The following is a 19,395-nucleotide window of genomic DNA, read 5'->3' on the forward strand; positions in this document are numbered from 1 at the left end:
AAATCTAATGTATGCATATTATAATCGTAGATTTACCGTAGGCGTGCTCTCGTTGGAGGCGTGAAAAACAGCATGAAAGAGGAAGCAGCTAGTTAGATATTTTCCACAATCCTTATTGCATAGATGATGGAGAGAAGAAAGAAGAGGAAGAAATAAGTCGGTTTTTTTTATTCTCTTAGAAAGAGATGCTCCTTAATCATCTCACTTTTTCTCTCTCTTATTTTTATTCTTATCTGTCTGCATCATCCTATCAAAGGGATTGTGCGATAGAGAAAATATCTGAAAATATCTAACACTATCGCATATCTCTTTTCTTCGATGTTGTTTAGTTATCCTATAGGTCAGTATAGGTATCTGTGAGCGCGCAATCTATCTAAAATCTACGATTGCAATAGTATTTGTGCGATTATACATCCTAGGCTAGAATACATTATATACGTTACATCACATTATGTGTTTACGTCTTTCATATTAATAATAAAACTGAGCTAGTGCATTTATTTGGAATGCCCGAATAGTGATATAATTTTAAAAGAATATATCGTATTTTCTTCGCAGATTCTAATATATATGTATAAAAAAGGTTTATATATATAATTCACCTAAATTGATATAGCAGTACTATTTGTATAAAACGTTGTCTTAAATCCAAAAACGATTTTCCACATGTTCTCGATATGGAAATTCATCTTTTCTGCGAAATGAACTGGCGGTATTTAATTATAGTAATTTCGAGTTCGTTTAAACAGCATGATGTCATTGATTTTTTTAAAGCGTGCCTCAGGGATGCGATACCATTCTTCCATATTGCACCACCTGCTTAATGTATACTTTAATCCCTTTATTTTGGCAATGGGTGACACTTTGGATGTATCAATAGTAACTAATGGTTCATGAGTAATCATCTTGGGTTCAAAATTTAATATTTCACTCTGGTCCTTTTCATCTACAGGTGATGCATCTACAGGTGATGCATTTTCTTCTTGCAATTTGTTCTTACGCTTGGGCGACACGTGCACTGATAATGTAGCCCTTTTGTCATAAATGTGTTTCTACAAAGTTATACATAAGAAAACATGAGCAATATAATTTTGCAATTGAGATGAAGCAATTAATAATTTCGCGCAAAAACATTCGCGTAAAAACATTAAACACAAAAAAATACATATTAGTTCAAAAAATTAAAATAATATTTTAATTAAAATATAATTAAAATATAATTTTAATATCTTTGCATTAATATCTCTTACGTGTAATGTTTTGCAATTTATTGTTCTTTCTTTAGAAAATGATATTATATCTCTTTTCATTCGTGTTGTGATAATTATGCTTTTGACAAAATTAAGAATATACGACAATGAGAAGATTTAAGCTAGGTAATCTAAATCTTAGTAAGTGGACAATTACTACTAATTATTTAATTTAAGATTATTTGTTTTTCGGAAATCCACAGGATGACAATATCTTTTCTATATTTTCTACATATTTTTTTATGTAGAATAATTTTTTTAAATTTTTTTTAGAGCATAAATTATGTGACGCATAATGCAGATAAATAAATGTAAAGTAAAAAATACTGTTACCTTGTAAAACTTAAGTAATGATGTTTGCTTTATGTCTTGTATGGATTTTATTTTGATTTTCTGTTGATCACCGGAATATAACTTGGTAAAACCGCCCATCCAGATTACGTCAGATATATCATTTAATTTTAGTGTCTTATTAATCTCGCCATGTCTGATGAGATCTGTCTTGTACTTCTCAAATTCTTTTATAGAGAGCTTAGAGAGCTGTTTAATGTATTTCTAAAATGTAATTATAATGTAAGCGATTAAAAATGTGGCAAATAAAAGTATTCAGGCTACTGTATTTAACGAAAACAAGTGAGCTCGTTATAAATAGAGACGATAAACAAAAAATGTGGAAGTTTGAATTGTTTTATCTATTTTTGTTGTTATAGCAGAGAACATATTTTGTGATATATTGCACGAGTTAATTATGTCGCAACTTATTGTTAATTAAACGTTATTCAAGCTTAGAAGTGATACAAGGTACTATTAATTATTATTATTATTATATTATTATTTTATTAATTTCATTAATTGTCATGTTTTTCTCGGTACAAAGAGTAATACAAACATTTTATTCTATATTCTCAAATATTATTTTGGTAATTATATTTCTATCATTTGCCCGATTGTACGATTAATAACAGATTATCGTATACATTATTATTCTCACAGCGCAAACAGATTTACGCGGAATTTGTGTAATGCGATAATTACCATCGTAGATGAGATGAATTGTTCGATATGATACTGAACAACATATGGGTCAATAAAAGCATCAATTACGATTTGGAAGCCTTGTACACCCGTTGCTGTACACACACACATATATATTTTGTGGATGTGCTGAATATCTTCAAAGAACTTTAAAGATCTTTTTGCCATTATATGGTATACAAGAGCTAATTTCGATAGATTTGTCTCTTCAATTTGATAGTATACTAGCGTACACGATACATCATGCAGGGATTTATTATTATGTTCTACTTCATACAGAAAGTGAGTATCTATAATGAATACAATATATTATTATATAGCATATAATGATATATCATTATAGATCATATTAGTTAACTTTTATATTACTTTTTAACGTATTTTCGTATGAAATTTATTTTAAACCGCAACATTACAATCAACTTTCAACGTTCTGTTTAATAATTTACAATTAAATAGAGATTAATAATATTTATATATCTTTTTGATAAAAATAAGTATAAAAGTTCTTCTTTAATTGATAAGTGATTTGTGCAGCACTCGTTTGATGAAAATGTATCGCTGTTAATTTAGATTTCTAAGGCTGGATTTTACATCCCACGCGATTAATATTTAACAGGATTAAATAATAACCGCGTGGAATGTAAAATACATTCCAGCCTTAGATATAATCTAATTAATTCGCTGAAGACATTTCATTTGGTGACAAAAATTGTATTACGCATAGGATAATCTTTTGCCGATAAATATATAAAATAAATTAAATGTGCAATAAAGTGAATTAATCTTTTCTTAAAATTTTTAATAACTAATTTCCAAAAATATGACAAAATTTAAATTTGCATTTTTTAATTTTTAATTTTATTTCTTAATGATATTTAGTTTATTAAGACTTTAGGTACAAAAAAAGTTATTTAAATCTGTTTAATACTATTGGGGCTTGTCGTGAATTTTCAAAATCCTTTAAAGTTATATGTTGGCTTTATGTTTGAACGTTGCTCACCATTTTCTAGCTTGGCTTCGCGATGCTGTAGCAATCTTGTTTGCGTGATCGTTTGGTCTTTTGCTTTTTTCACCTTGAATTCCAGAGTATCACCTATTTCTAAGGCTTGTACCTTGCTTATTTCACCGTATATTAAGCATTTAACGTGTAAGTTATTAACGAACTTTTGTATAAACTTTTGCATTGTATCAGCAGTTATATCTGTAGCTATCAACATCATAGAGATGTTTGAGCGATTATAATTTACATGTCATTAAATATTAAATCAATTTAAATCACGATTTAAATCTTATCTGAATGCATAGTTATTTAAGTTTAATGAACGATATATAATTATATGTTAACAAAATTTATTTGAAAGAAGATATATTTTTTCAATAAAACATAAATTTACAATTAATTATTTTTAACATCTTAATAACGAAATATTTTTTCGCATACTTACAAGTACTTGCTTTTAATACTTCATTATGCGGCCAGGATTTCTCCGATAACATGTTTTGAAAGTAACAGAATGCCTGCTCTGATGGTCGCATACGTGCGAAATATTTGAAGGCTTTGATATACTGTAACCCGCATTCTTAATAAGTACGGCTATATTTAATTTAATTTCATACCTAATTTAAATTTGTGTCTTCTCTGTATTTCATTGTACCTACCTTCTTCTTGAGGGTTTCGAACTCTTCCGGTAGAACTTTCAAGTGCATTATTGTAGAAATTACCTTTCCCAAATACCCACGATACGTTATAGGGACATAACTAGTTAGTTCAAGCTAAAGAAAATTTTTTTAATTATTGCCTTAAAAAGTAAACAGTTTTCTTAATTATCTATTTTTTGCATGAAGTCAATTAGATGTCTATTCAATATATAATATTATTGTATTATACGAGAAAGAATTAAACAAATTTGCGAATAACAAATGACGAATGGGAAATAAAATTTTGCTTGCAAATAGTCGATTAGTATTTATTCGGTAAGAATACATCTACTGCGAACAAATATTATATTCAAATGTAATTTTATTTCTTTCAGAAAAATTTATTTAATCAAAAGTTACACGTACTAAATATTTATTATTACATATTTATTTATAAACAACGAAAGAGTTACACCAATATAATCTCGCCAGTATAGATTATTTTTAGTGCATTCTTTCTCTTTGAATATTTTATTATACAATTTGTTTTCTTTAGATTAATCGTGCAGATGGAATTAAAAAAGTCGGTTATATATTATTAAATTTGGATTATGAGCGAAAAAAAATAAAATACATAATTTATGTATCAAAGATTTTATTATTATTTTACTCACCACTATGCCGTACTTGGTTTTCCTAATCTCCCATTGCATTTCATCTTCAAGAAAAATCGGCATTTCGGTAGAAATTTTAACTAGCCTGGCAAATATAATGTTTAATATATAATCCAAGGGGTTCTCGTAAGCTTGCGGACTACAAATCAAATTCAGAAAGAAATTACACGTTACGCATTATTGCGATACATATTTATTTGTGACAGATATATTGCTTGTATAATATGTTTAAGTTTGCTTCGTATACCTGATGAAATGAAAGAACATTTTAATATGTCGCTGAATTGCGCTTGATTTTGGAGTTGCGTGGGCGTACCAAAGTTGTATGAATAATGTGTCCTTTATAATTTCAGGCATTTTTTCAGTATATAGTGGGATCTGTAAAATATTTTTGCTACCGATATACACGATATGTAAATATGATGTACGACATGACGGGTTAATCGTGAAAGATACGATTTCGTGTATTAATACATGTCAAAGACGTAAAATAAATATTTATTATACGAACTATTATTTTACAAAAACATTGAAAAGTTTCGAAATTTTATATATAAATTTAACTATTTTGTATTTTTGATAATCTTGAATAGTCTTTAAATTACTTGTATAGTACATATACGCCATAATTCAAAGTTCATTAGACTATAATGTAAAAAATAGGGCGCCAGCCCTAAAAAAATATAAAAAATAATTTTATGCGAAAAATATGTGAAAACAAATAATTTCGTGTTCTTTGAAATTGCCTTATAAATACTGTTGAAATAAATATGATAATATGTAACCAATTATCATTCAAATTCAAAAGAAAGCGTTATTATTAAAATAAGATCTATTTTTGAAATATATAAATATCTGTTTAAAAAGATTTCTTGTACAGAGAAGGATTTATTTCATATCTTCGATTCATAAGAAATTATTTTTCTTTGCCTTGCACCACGCTTGCGTAAAAAAGTATCTCGATTTTTTTAGAAGAATTTCTAGTTCTATTTCTAAATATTCATATTTTACACGATAATATATTAATAATAAATAAATTAACGAAAATATGATTGCGCCTAAATATATATATGTATATTAATATAGTGAAGAGTTACATACATTTGGATCTGGCACAAATTTTAAGTCAGGTAGAAGTAATTCTGATCGTTCTTCTTTCTTCGATGGTTCTTTTGACCATAGATCAATTAATGATTCCTTAATTTTACTTTCTGTGTAGTCTGCATTGTCCCATTCGCTTTCTAAAGGCGGGAAGTCATCGTAGATTATATAAATTCTAATAAAACGCGGAGATATGTATTCATCTATTAGTATTTTAATCGTGGACGTAATATAATTGAACTCTCTAAAAAATTTATTGTTTAGAGTATTCGTTGATGGATATTGACATTGGTTCAATTGTTGAACTATCTTTATAATCCTTTGTTGAGCTTCTTCTTCTTTTTCAAGTCTTCCATATTTTAACATCTGCAAATGTAGAATTTTATGGATTTTACAGGTTGAGTCATTTTCTCATTTTTATGTCTCTATCTTTTTTTTCGTATGCTTTGTACATAAACGTGTTTGAGATAAAAGTTGTTTTATACTAGGGTTGAAACACCAGTAGTGTTAATACCAGTTTGATTTGTAGGTGGTGTTTATAAAGTTAAATCATAAGAATTTTTTTAATGGGTTTATATACATATGAATTTGTTTATATATTTCCCAAGCGAGACGTCGAGAACTCTTGAAAACATTATTTATGCTATTTTGTTTTAATTTATTAGAGAAAAAGAAATAAAAAATATATGTTTTGATTGACTTAGTTCTCAAGAAAGGCGAAATTGAGAAAATATGCACGTATGAAAATATGCTATATATATAAGTATTTCTCTAAAGAGTCTAAAGTTATGTATATTTGTTTATCTCGTTCAAGTTGAATAAAATTCTTTATAATAATTAGGTACAGATGAATAATAAATGTAAAACGATAATGTGCTAAAGAACATGAGAAATGTAAGAAATAAGAAAAAGGTTTCTTTTTCCTTCGTGTATGGAAATTTTGAGAAAAATGATTTTGAATATAAAAGCATAAAAATGTCAAAATTATTGTTTTCGAAAAGTTTAATTATATATCATATTTTTACTTGATCTTTTTAATCACGAGAAATTGTAAGTAGTATGACAATTTGTCGAAAATCTCTATATAAACTCTTATATTTTGTTACTTACATTGTTTAGTACTTTAATAAATCGACGGTTCGGTGAGTTTAAGTACTTAGTCTTGAATAACTTAAGATATTCAAAAAATAATTGAACAATATTAGAGGTATGTCGGTATCCTTTTGGCAACAACGTGAAAACGACATGGAAAAAATTTAGATTTCTGGCTTCTTGACATGCACTAATAGAGATACCGTTACACCAATTCTTGGCCTTTAATGTACCCAATAGTGACTTTTCGTTGTCATATTCCAGAAAAAAGCTAATACAATTTACAGCCTGTAATAACGAGTGATAAGTAAGAAAAAAATAGATAAAATTATTAAAATAATAAAGGATTAAGCAAAATTTTGGAAATTTCAAAGAAATTTTTGTGTAACTCTTTTCTAATTACATAATATTGTTTCTTAGCTATTCTGCCTTTGGTATATAAATAAACTCGAGGGCCGGTATTCATAGTCGGAGCTTATATTTAAGATTGTCTTAAGTACAATCTTAAGATGTCATGAATCAATCACCAAGTATTAACATCTTAAGACATTACTTAAAGACGTTCACCGGTCCTTATACTAAAGAAAATCTATTTTCTATAGATTTTTTTGAAACTGTAAATATACGTTAATTTAGGTGTGCTTTATGCGTGGTATAAATTTCAGTACCTCTTGCGGTATAAAAATCGAGATACTGAGCCTCAAAGTTTCAACTTTTACTAAATTGGTAAATATTGAAACTTTGAGGCTCAGTATCTCGATTTTTATACCGTAAGAGGTACTGAAATTTATACCACGCATAAAGCACACCTAAATTAACGTATATTCACCAGTTTCAAGAAAATCTATAGAATTTCGATTTTCTCTAGTATAAGGACCGGTGAACGTCCTTAAGACGATCTTGAAATAAGAACCGACTATTAATATCGATCTAGGTCTTTCTGCAGCCAGTAATTGTTTGTTTTTGCGAGAGACCAATAAAAAAAACAGAGAAGAAAGTTACAGAAACAGAAAATGTTTGAAAATGTCAAAATTTTAAAAGTCTATAAATATTAAATATTAACAATTAATGTGCATATATACGTATAATGTCATATATAATATGTTAATATAAATCAATTAATTGAGATGATATTTGTAAAAAAAACGCTCTATAAGAAAATTATGTTACCCTGCGCCAACAATCTTCTTCTAAATTCGGCAAAGGAAATGCAAGTCTCATTAAATTCTTGGTATCACTTTTTGGAGCAATATACCATACAGTGCAAAATCGATCCGTAAATGGCGTAAAATATTTTGGAAGTTTAATTTCCGAGTTCTGTATTTCAGAGAATATTTTGTCTACTATCTGTTCAATTCTACCTGCATCTAAGTATAAATTTATTCATTAGTTTGACTCATTTAATATAATAAGATTATAATTTGTAATAGCTTTATAACTGTTATTATGTATTAACTCTAAAAAACATTCTCTATTTATTTTTTTTATCTATAAATAAGTTACTGCCTCTTACAATTACTCGCGATGCCTAGTGTCATGATATTAGCGGAGTAATATTTCAAAATGAAATTGAGTAACGTAAATTTGATGTTTTTTATAGACATTTCCGTCAATATTTTTTCCTTGCACAAGCCATAGTTTGAATAAGGATGAGCGGAATTGATCGTAGACCTTTCAAAATATTGAAACCAATTATGTTGCAATTCTGTTTTTAACTTTGAATTCATTATCCTTATCCTTTCTTCGATACAAGCGTCATTGAAAGAAGGAGTTGAAATGAAGAGCTGAACAAAGCGCTCTAAGATTTGCTCAACAACATCATAGTCCTTTGTATAAAAGTGGAAATAATAGGTGGTATGCTCTGATGATGTTGTTAAGGAGATATCGCCGTCATATTTATATAAAAGTTCCTGAAACCTGTTGGACTGTGCGGTTTTTCCCAAAATTATCATTTGTTGACACAAGTTCGCCAATCCTGGAAAATTTTTTGGATCGGCAAAGCTACCTGTAACGACATGTTTTATTTCTAATTAAATGTATGAAATTTATAATTTGATTATCATCCACACACACACACACACACACAATTAGAACAACATATTAAGTAACTAAAAATATTTTATTAGATTGTGAGACGTTGATATGATATCAGAGAGAATGGTAGATATATTAAATTAAAAAATTCCTTTGCTTGCTTTTTTCTCTGTTTGGCTTTTACGTAAATAAATAAAAAGAACAGATTATGCATTTCGAATCGTATGTATAATGTAGTAGTTGTATACAATGAATTATACATATACAAGTATTATATATATATATATATATATATATATATATATATAATATAAGTTATATTAAATATATAAAAAAAAACGCGGTCAGTATTTACAATTAATAGACAGATTAATGTGGAAAAAATCTAATTTTAAGACAATTGAGGCGTATAAAAGTTTCTTATATATATATATTTTTTAATCTGTATTTATAAATGTTCTGAAATGTTGTGTCTAATATTTCTAGATTCGTTCCATATGCGTAGAAATATAATATGATGAAAATTACCGATGTGAATATCCAGTGCAACGGAAAACTTGTTAGAGACGTTGCGATCGTTTCTTAATATCACTTTCATTTTATTATTTAGCGTAAAGCACCAATTACCGTAATTGTACTCAGTTGTCATGCTTGCTTCGATTTCGACGATCGTCTTTAAGATGCTTTTAAGAGAAACGCAAGAGTACTGAAGATTAGGCTATGTGACTGTGTTATATGTGTGTTTGTGTTTACATATCCAAATGTTATTTTGCTGTACATCTCAAATGTTTGTTTGCACATAGCGGGTCCGTTATTATTATCGAATTTGTACATAACGAACTTGGAATCCGCGAAATCTAATGCCACGTATTAAATTTTGATTGTTAATTTAAAATTGCAGATACCGGAGTTATTTTGAGTATGGATTTTCTTTTGGAAAATATGATACGGTCTTTTTATAATTTGAAATGATTAATTCCGTTATGAGCGATTAAAGAATCGTAATAAAAGTATCGCGCAAAGGGCAGAGGAAAGGAAGCTGTGTTGCGGTTTCGTTGACAATTTCACATTCACTGGTTGGCTTGAGCAGACCTTGAAGTGAAACATGCGCGTAATCTGTGCTTAAATGCGCATCATCAGCGGTGTCATCAGGGCCCACAATGCGATTACAGCGGGCAGTTTTTCTACTTTGGTGAAAATTGCCGTGCCTCTCGCGTTTATGCAATGACGCGGATATTAATTACGGAGTGCGGTCGCGGCCCAATAACGGAGAATAATGCGATTGAATTACTTTGTTTCGCTTTCTCGGTATACAACTACAGATACATTACTCGTTTGTCTGCGGATATATATCAATAAACTAATTGGCTGCAAAGCTGAATCAGGATATTATCGATCACGAATAATTTTTTCGACTAGCTAATATGGATTATAAAACTATTATGTACATTATTGGTCCGCAAATTTTACTATATATTAGATATATTTTTAACAAGAAAAGATATAAATAGAAGTCATTGTTTATTCTACCAATACTTAAATAATTATCATACATTTATTGGTTTTAGGTGTCATTATAAGTTTATGAAAATTATTTACAAATGATATATGTGTATTGTTAAATTATACCAATAGAGAGAGATTATAAACTAATATTTCAAAGCGCACGTCTCTTGTGGGCATCACAATTTATTTGATAATCATAACTTATTTATCCACATAACTTGATTGAAAGACGAGACTGCTCGTCTTATAGTTTCTAAAATATATATGATTTCAAATTTTGGTTAGGCTTTGTTTCGGGAAGCTGTTTGATTTTTAGATATCTGCGGTATCCTTTTACAGTTTTGTGCTACGAAAGAGATCTTGTTATACAAGAAATCGCATAATTCTTGTCTCATTAAGATCGCTTCCGCTCCCTTTCATTCGAGTGAAACGCTTTTTAACGAGGATTCATACGCGTATATACGAAGAGAAAAGTCTCTTTTTCCCATACATGATACTCGTACATTCACATAATACTTTTCATGTGGCGACACGGCAGATGTCTCGCTCGTGATAAACTTATACGAAGATTATGTCGTTTTACGTAACCCGGCCGCCTTAATGTCTTAATTGGCATTCTCCGATTGAAAAGCATTATAACACCATTATTTCGCAATATTAAATTCATCGCTAATCGAAATGTCATGTGGCAACTCTTTATTTATCTTTTTAAAGAGTACACCGTATATATAAGAGAAGCCTCTCTTTGATCTCCTAATACACTAATGTGATACAATGCCTAACAATTTATGAAAATTTCGTCATCTTCGTTTCGTCCGCGAGAATTAGGGGCAGATAATTCCACGGAAGTTGCGTGCCTCTCGAAGAAAGTAATAGCCGTGCGAAGAAAGAAAGTTTGCACGCACGTATATATGTATATACATCGCACAGAGAACAGAATTTATTTCTCGAGAAAATCGAGAATATCCAATAATTACAATATTCTGCAGTCGATCGCCATACGAAGAGTGGAAAAAAGTGTCGAGATGACGTAGAAAATGAGCGATAAACATGTAGATAGCGCGTTAGCACGAGCTATGGGCTTTATGATATAATGGAAATAATATATGCGTTATGTGCATATGTGTACTAACGTCTACAAAATAACTTGATAAAGTACGAGGTCAAGTAATAGACGAGCCTGAGATCTCGCAGATAACAATCTTGCGAAAATTCTTGTCCCTGTTTAATTATTTATACTTCCAGATTTCATAATGTGGCTTGTAAACTACACGCGAGTACTTAGCACGCGATACTTAGAATGCAAATAATATGAAACTGCCGTAGATATTAACATGATAGCCTTTTACACTAAATACTACATTTTAATAATTATGTAAATAATATATTATGCTATTCTATTAATTTTCAAAAATAAATAACTGTAGATATATGTATGTATTTTCTATAAAATGTGGTAGCTTACGTATGTGGATATTTTATTTTTCTCGCGTAATTTTTGCTATCAGAAATTATGTAAGACCGTACTTTGAATGTATTTGTGTATTCGTCAGATAAAAAATAATATCTAAGCTCACGTTAAAATCACAACCTTTTTGCTCAAGTATGTCAATTGTAATTTAACATTAAAAATTCTTCGTGAGCTTCTATGATTTTAAAATGTAATTATATATCAGATCCACATCATTCATTTAAGTTCCAGCGAACTTAGTTTCAATTCTTCGCGAATGTAGTCCAAAATTTTAATCGATTTGAAAGATATAGTAGACGGATTTTAACAAAATCCCTAGGGAGAGAGTTGACTTCGCATTTCACACAGTTTATCTCAAACATTAATAAATTTATATTATTTTTTATATTAATACATTTTTAAATCATTTTTATTATAAATTTCAGTGGAAGCTGCCAATGCTGCAAATCCTTCTTTGAAATGGGCGATCAGTCCGAAACGTGAGACTCGCCGTCGCACAATCGAGACTGGAGAAAGGAAGAGTCGCTGGACGGTCGAGTTTTCGTCGCCCGGGGCGAACCCGAAAGTGTTTTCGCTGCTCAATCAGAAAGTACTGGACCATGACGAAAGATCGGCATCGATCGAACAAGTATGTATCGCATGATCTTGATTCTCTTAATAACGTCGTTGCATTACGGTGCGTCATTAGTCATCGTTGCACGAACTGACTTCTTCCCGTCAGTTCTCGAACACGATTGATTCGGTTGCTTCACACGCCTCCGGGCCCCAACTATGATTATAAGATCTATTTTTTTTTGCTTGTAATGATAGGGATTTCGTAAGCTTCTCCATACTTACGATCCAATAAGAGTCACCGATATTTATTTCAACATTAATTAATCACAATATAGTATATCCGCGAGGAAAGCTTATTTAAAGAATCGTGAAATAAATTTGCAACGAAAACACGTATTAAGTATATTAAGTAGGAAACTATTAAGTGTATTAAGTAGGAAACGTTAGATACGATTTGCAAGTTAATTTACGTAATAATTTCGTTAGAAATTGCTTGACGTAAGAACGGGCGTGCGAAGGCTTAATGAGTGGCATTTCCGCGAGCGCGCGTCGCTGAGCTGCGAATAAAACAGCGGCACGTTATCGGAAGCGGCGTATGAAAAAGGCAACTGTAAAATGGTACGTCGCGCATTTGCCCGTTCTCTGGAACGTCGAGCACTTGGACGGAAACGTAATGGACCGATGTCCGTTCAAGCGTTCGCTCGATCTCGATCGTCATTAAGTAATAGCTAACGGATGGATGGAATTGGTCGTGTAACATTTCTCTTCCGATATTTCGTTTGTGATAAGGAAGAGGAACGAAAGGGGTTTCTTTATGTCTCTTACCAACGCTTACCAACGCTTCTTACAAATGTTCTTTGAAAGAGAGACAGAGAAAGAGAGAGAGCTTTCGAAAGTTTATTTTAAATTTCCTAGACTGCAACATATAACTGTTTTATCAACTACAAAAAAATGCTGACTATTTAATATTTAGATATAGAAGAATATTGTTATCGAAACAGTAAAAAGACATTAAAGAAGTTAATAAAATCACGGCTGCTAATTGTAAGACATAAATACAGAGACATAAATAATTTTTATTATTTTATAAATTATCATTTTTATTCGTTGAGCTTTAATTCACGGTCTTCAGCTCAGAAAACAAAGTCGTGTATATATGTTATGTACGAGAGACACGACGTAATATTTTAAGTAAAGAATAAGTAGAGAAATTGTTTTCTCGACTTAGTTTTATTTAGGCGACGATGATTGTCACAAGCAATTTTACAGTAATATGCCGAGTCAAAGCGTGTTCGCAATGAGTTACTAACGAGAATTGAGAAATTCAGCTCAGGATAGATCTTCATTTGTATGGTAAAAAAGATGGGACTTTGGTGAAATAGTGATAACTAATAGCTGAATGCATTTCAAATATTAAAAGTGATTGGTGTGATTTTTCAAAAATCTAGGAAAATTAAAAACAGGACGCTTTTGTACTTAAAAAATTGTTCTTTTTAAGTTCTCTTTTAATTAATAGATTGGAACTTTTATTTTCAATTTTTAATTAATACGGTCTTTCATCCTGTCTCATAGCAAGAAAATATCGAGAGAAGAAGTGGGTTCCTTTTTGTTGACGTTCACCGGCCTGCTTGGTGGCAGTCTCCCACTTGACGGACCCCGAGAACTCTTCCCGCGTCGCGGAGAAGTAAAACTCACGGACGTTTTCCGATCTCCAACAGTCCCGAACTCGTCCCCGTCGACGTACGAACTCGTTAGGCCCCGCAACTGGTAGCTGGCGTATCAGCTCAGCCTCTTCCTGATCTCGTCTCTTCCTGAACACGGGAAGGAAGGAAGGAAGTCGCCGCGGTGAATTCAATGCCTGGCATCCCCTGGACGCGAGAGGCGCTTCTCCCGCGTGATTAAGCGCGAACACGACCGATAAGATCGAAGAGGCTAAGAACAATCGTCAAAACAATAGGGAGACCTCGCGTCTGATCTCACGAGTGAGATTATTTTAAGAGGAAGGCGGATTCATCTTTATTTATACAAGGATCGTCGACTGAGATAGGCTACCGAGAGAGCATTTGTAAATTAATACAGGCGAGAGAGGATTCTCTCTGATGTACCGGTGGTGAAATTCGAAAGAAGAATAAAACGGGTGCTTCGTCATAGTGTAGACGTTGATTTAGAGCCAGGAACGGAATTCATCCTCCGTGATGAGGCAGAGATACTTCTTGTGTTTTCTGTGGACCGCGTTGACACTGCGGGGAGACATTCTCGTGGCGGCTGAGGCCGATCCTGCAATTTTAAACGGCGCCGACTTACCCCATCTTCAACAGGTGAGTGATTAGGAAGCAATATTTATCTTGTATATTTTATTATTGAACCGGAATTATAAATATGCATTTAATATCATCGCAATTAATCCAACCAAAGTTTCTATATTTCATAATTTATTCATTTTCTAATTAGATTGTTTTATTTAGTCGAAACATTTGTAAGACTGTTGACTGATGCGACAATTTTTATCAGAGAATTACTTTTATTTTTTTTAATTAATTCCATCGCGCAACTTTCTCTCGCGTCAAAAAACTTTCTTCGATCGGCCGGCAAAATATACATATTTGCGTAATGGAAGTGTAACGACGCGCGAGATTCGTCGCGAGGCATTTCGGATTAACACTTGACTAAAAGCATTGATAAATCTGATTTTTCACGCGTTTAATCTCGATTCGGTTCCGCTTCGTTGTTGCAATCGATATAATGTGCCAATCTTTTATCGCAGATTTTTGCATAAATTTCTGTCGAGTCGTGGATTGTTGAAAGTAATGAGAAAACATTTACAAACAAAATAAAAGCGCGAGTTCTTTGCATTTTACATTTTAGTCGATCACGAGGCAACTGAATAACGTTTTCGAATGGGAGCTACTCGCGGCTTCATAGTACATGAATTCGCGTATCTCAACCCAAAAATCGTTCGACGATTAGAGATCGTTAGTTTCCATACTATGGTTTTAAAAGCAGTAATTTATACTGATAAAATCGTATAAGCCGCGAAAAATCTAAATACGTTTGGAATTATCGCTGAGACGGCACTTACACCTAAATGAATTGTACAAACCGCAGAACGCTGTGGTGAAAGTAATTGCTTTATTATTCTTACATTTTATTACCCTGAAAATTTTGTCCGTGGAAAAGTCATAAAATTTACACTCTCGCGTAATTTGGCTTTGCTCCTGCTGAAGCAACGTTTGCATGCGCGAGAATCATTAAACATACACACATACGCGCGCACGCAGACACACATAAACAATAAAATGTATTATTAAAAAATATAGTAATAATAAAAAAAATAACAATAAAGTATAAAAATAAGCAGATATGAAATTTTTAATAATAGAATAAATTATCCTTTAGAAATATAATTATTTGACCGAGTTACATTAATCAGGAACATGGCACTTAACTTTATTACTAACATATATCTGCTTACTTGCTTGGGAAAGAAGGAATAGTCAATTGAATAACGAGTTGAGTGATTGAAAAGTATTTTTCACTCAGGTTGAGGCTTCGTGTTTTGACGATTCCAGAGGTCCATCATCCATCTCATTCGCGTTTCCGCAATGAATCCTTTAGCGTTTGATTGGATTCGTTTCGAAATTTCTCTAGGGACTCGATTTAATGTATTGCTCCGGGCACGTAGATTACTCGAGCGCGGACGAGTATGCAGATTTAATGAAATTGCTGTGCGCCTGACGTAATCAGGCCGTTGCATCGCGAATCCTCCGGCTATCTACTTCAATAACGATCACAGTGAAATTTCACTGGCGAGACGGTAACCGTGCGCAAAGAAAGAGGGAAAAAAAGAGACTCGCGCTTTGCGTTAATTACGCTCTCCATTCGTCTTCCTTCATAAAGACGAACGTGGAATCTATATTCGCGTCTCACGCTCGCCTGTTCATCGAATGTTCTTCTTGCCTAGAAAGCAATACAATGTATTTGTTTAAGTAGTGCACTTTACCTATCGGTTTAAGTATTGCAGTACCGGTTTTTAGATATGATAATTCGACAATATCACAGGTTATCTTTTCTGACAAACGTTCTGTCCAGACGCAAATCAAACTTTTACTTAAATTTTATATGATAACGTGACATCGTGTGCTCCTTTCTATCTTAAAGCAAAATTAGTGCAGAAAAATCATTTTCTATTTTCATTGATTTTATATATATGAAATAATGTAGATATTTTAGTAATAAAAAAGTAATTTGATGAATACGTTTAATAAACAAGTTTTTTTTACCGGATACGTTATATCAAAGAAAAACGAATCTGAAGTATCAGCACTTCTAGAAAAATACTTTACACTCAAAGTATTTTTCTCAAATTAGATTGGCACTATATATTAATAAAAATACAGAAAATACAGTTCTTATGAGATGCATACAAAGCACGCGAGCTATTGTATCTGTTACGACATGAGAAAAAATTAATTGATTGATTGATTGATTTGATTGACGCGATAAATATTGTAGCAATTTCGTAAAATTAGCAATTCGCTGGCTGAATGCTTTCGATGAATGAAGTATTGTCATCAAATTTTCTATATATCATCATAATATTTTGCTTTAACCTACTTCCATGCTTTAATATTCATGCTTTCACAGAAAGAGAAAGATAACTGTTCGTCTGTCAATTTGAATATTCCTCTATCTTTCTCTCAGATCGATCCGTTCAGTGGTTACGACGATAGAACTCTAGATGCGCAAGATCGTAAAACAATTCAGAGGCTGCATGAAAGTAGAACCGCACGAGTGCTCACCCACTAACAGAGTGACTCTTGACCGCCCCTCTCTCTCTTTCTCTCTTCCTCGAACCTTCTTCCACACTTCCGCTCTACGTGTTTTACATCTGGACTCTGATATACATCTCGTAGCCTTCTTAGCAGCGTGGATCTTCTCATTCTAATTGCTCGGTTTCTCTCTGGAATCGATTCCCCGCATGAATAAAGAAGCAATCCGGTGCTGATGAATAATTTAAAAACGTGAACACACACCCACGTGCACAACAGTATTTATCTTGAGCAAATACGAATCCTCTTAATAAACGTTGTAAAAGTAGTTGTACAGAAAGATTTTGGCGTTTCAACATTTCTCTTAAGCTTCTCAAAGTATATAAATAATCTAATCTTTCGATATAGCTTTTATACCCTAATGAAAGATAAATAATGCTGTGTGAACGAATCTCTCTTTATTTCACCTAAGTGGAGGGAAGCGTTCTCTTGAGAAGTTAATTGTCATTAATTGAGGATACATCGGAAATGGATACGCGTGGATCCAAACGGTGTGGAACGTCTCCGATCGCGGGACCTTTCACTCGGGCCACCGAGAAAACGTTCAGGTTTCCATGTACGGTATGAAAAGTATCTCGTGCGCGTGTAACAGGAAATACGAGGGACATCCAATTGAATTGAAGTAGTTTCCGGTTGAAGCGTCTCCTCTTCCGGAAGTTTTTTGAACGATGGGTATAAAGCGTACACGCGTCACGTATAACCAGGAACTTTCTAATGCGCGAACAAAACGAAGACACGTTCATCTTTATCAGAGAAGATATATCCTTAACTGATTAGATACATTTGATACTTAGAAGTGCGGTACGTTTTGTTTGATTGTGAGTAGCATAATGATAATCTCGCATAACGTTTGCATTATAGCGTTTACACATTGCATTTGTTTTTTGTTATTGTTAATACTTAAATAATAAAAACATCTTATATCTGTACGAAAAATATTAAAAGAAAATTTCAATATTAGATAAAACAATCTCACCTATATATATCTTTATTTACATATTAAAAAGAACACGTATATCTAAAGGTGTAAATATCATTTACATATATCTAATATATCTAATATATTGTAAAATAATAGAGATAATCTTTTTTTATGCAATCGCAAAAAATACGTCGCGGCATCATATTCCATCCATCGGGCGGCATTATATTCCGTGATCAGTTAACAGTAATCAGTAAAGAGCGCTAACGTTCCGCGCGGCTTTTCCGCAATTTACATAAGAGGCATATACGGTTTTCACCGTTCCACTTCGATTTGCCCATAATCTTTCGCGCGAACGTGGAGCAATTCACGCAACATCACACCGAGAGTCGTTCCGCGAGCTAAATATTGAGCAAAATTAAGGGGCGCAATTTTACGCGCGGGTAATTACAGACACAAATGCGGGCATACATGATGGCGTGTTGTAATGATTTTCTGGCACGCGTTAGAAATCGTCTTTAAATCGCAGACGTGTGACCTGGCACGCTTGCTAAAGCGATTTTCCTTCGTCGTTCGTTCTTCGAAACGGTCGCGGTGCTATGACTGCTGCGCGATCCTCTTCTCATATTTCATAGTTCTTCTTCCCGATAAGGAATAGTTCATTTAGAGCGTATCTGGATTAAATACAGAAAATAAAGAAGTTTTCTTGTTAAAATACAGTGCGAGTGCGTACCGTGAGAGAAACGCACATTTATTAAATTACTGTCAAGGATACCACATAAGCGAAAATAGGGTACATCTACTTAAGAATGATTTTAAGATGTGTAATAGAATTCAGGGAAATCGTTATCCGTTTCTACTATCCTGGAATTATTGCGTTTAGCTGATGTAAATTCTTCAGTTCTTTTTCTCGGATATTTAATTCTAATATTAATAATTCGCTTTCGTGTCGCGGAACATTAACTTAGCTGCAGATGGTTCGACATCGACACGATGAAGAAATATCGGATCTTCGCGCTATGAATCTTATACCTCGCGACACGAGGTGAGATCGAGATAAATATAGAGGACAATGGGTGAAGGTGAAGGATGCTACGTGCTCTCTCACTTTCTCCAGAAATCTATCTCTCCAGAAAATAACGAAGATATACGACGAATGTCGACGACGCGAACAAAATTTCGTTGCTTCGTTACAGGAAAGATAACGGGACGCAGGTGAACGGGTGTAATTAATTTCTTGGGCGAGGAAATTATGCAATCCGGTATATTAATCGGGAATCTCGTG

At 32.4% G+C, this 19,395-nt stretch overlaps 2 protein-coding genes across 4 annotated transcripts in view; one reads left to right on the plus strand and one right to left on the minus strand.

Annotated features, from left to right (window-relative positions):
- The window catches only part of LOC143898044 (uncharacterized), a 35,872-nt gene that overhangs the window by 287 nt on the left and 16,190 nt on the right, over positions 1 to 19,395 (plus strand). Inside the window, exons 2-4 of one of the 3 annotated variants that reach the window (XM_077407089.1) lie at positions 31 to 340; positions 12,230 to 12,432; positions 13,932 to 14,677. In XM_077407089.1, the coding sequence (XP_077263215.1) occupies positions 14,555 to 14,677 (123 nt within the window). In that variant the 5' untranslated portion in view covers positions 31 to 340; positions 12,230 to 12,432; positions 13,932 to 14,554. The remainder of the gene's footprint in view (positions 1 to 30; positions 341 to 12,229; positions 12,433 to 13,931; positions 14,678 to 19,395) is intronic. The other 2 variants (XM_077407091.1, XM_077407090.1) reach the window with 2 other exon arrangements.
- On the minus strand, positions 338 to 12,223 carry LOC143898046 (insulin-degrading enzyme-like). Its single transcript, XM_077407092.1, has 13 exons — positions 9,356 to 12,223; positions 8,307 to 8,798; positions 7,964 to 8,160; positions 6,812 to 7,081; positions 5,702 to 6,067; positions 4,848 to 4,978; positions 4,601 to 4,739; positions 3,948 to 4,061; positions 3,734 to 3,854; positions 3,289 to 3,495; positions 2,286 to 2,575; positions 1,584 to 1,805; positions 338 to 1,052 (listed from the first exon to the last, which is right to left on the minus strand). Exons 1-13 carry the CDS (start codon positions 9,474 to 9,476, stop codon positions 717 to 719), a joined length of 3,006 nt encoding a protein of 1,001 aa, XP_077263218.1. The 5' UTR covers positions 9,477 to 12,223; the 3' UTR covers positions 338 to 716.

This window comes from Temnothorax americanus, unplaced genomic scaffold (assembly GCF_048541705.1).
Source record: "Temnothorax americanus isolate GAGA-0224 unplaced genomic scaffold, ASM4854170v1 Scaffold22, whole genome shotgun sequence".
Taxonomy (NCBI): domain Eukaryota; kingdom Metazoa; phylum Arthropoda; class Insecta; order Hymenoptera; family Formicidae; genus Temnothorax; species Temnothorax americanus.

Bases quoted from the DNA above. Each gene is read 5' to 3' on its own strand.
- LOC143898046 (XM_077407092.1), bottom strand. From the start codon at position 9,476: ATGACAACTGAGTACAATTACGGTAATTGGTGCTTTACGCTAAATAAT. The intron at 6,068-6,811 runs GTAAGTAACAAA...CTACATTTGCAG, and splicing joins TTATTAAAGTACTAAACAAT to ATGTTAAAATATGGAAGACT. The intron at 4,062-4,600 runs GTGAGTAAAATA...AATTTTCTTTAG, and splicing joins AAACCAAGTACGGCATAGTG to CTTGAACTAACTAGTTATGT.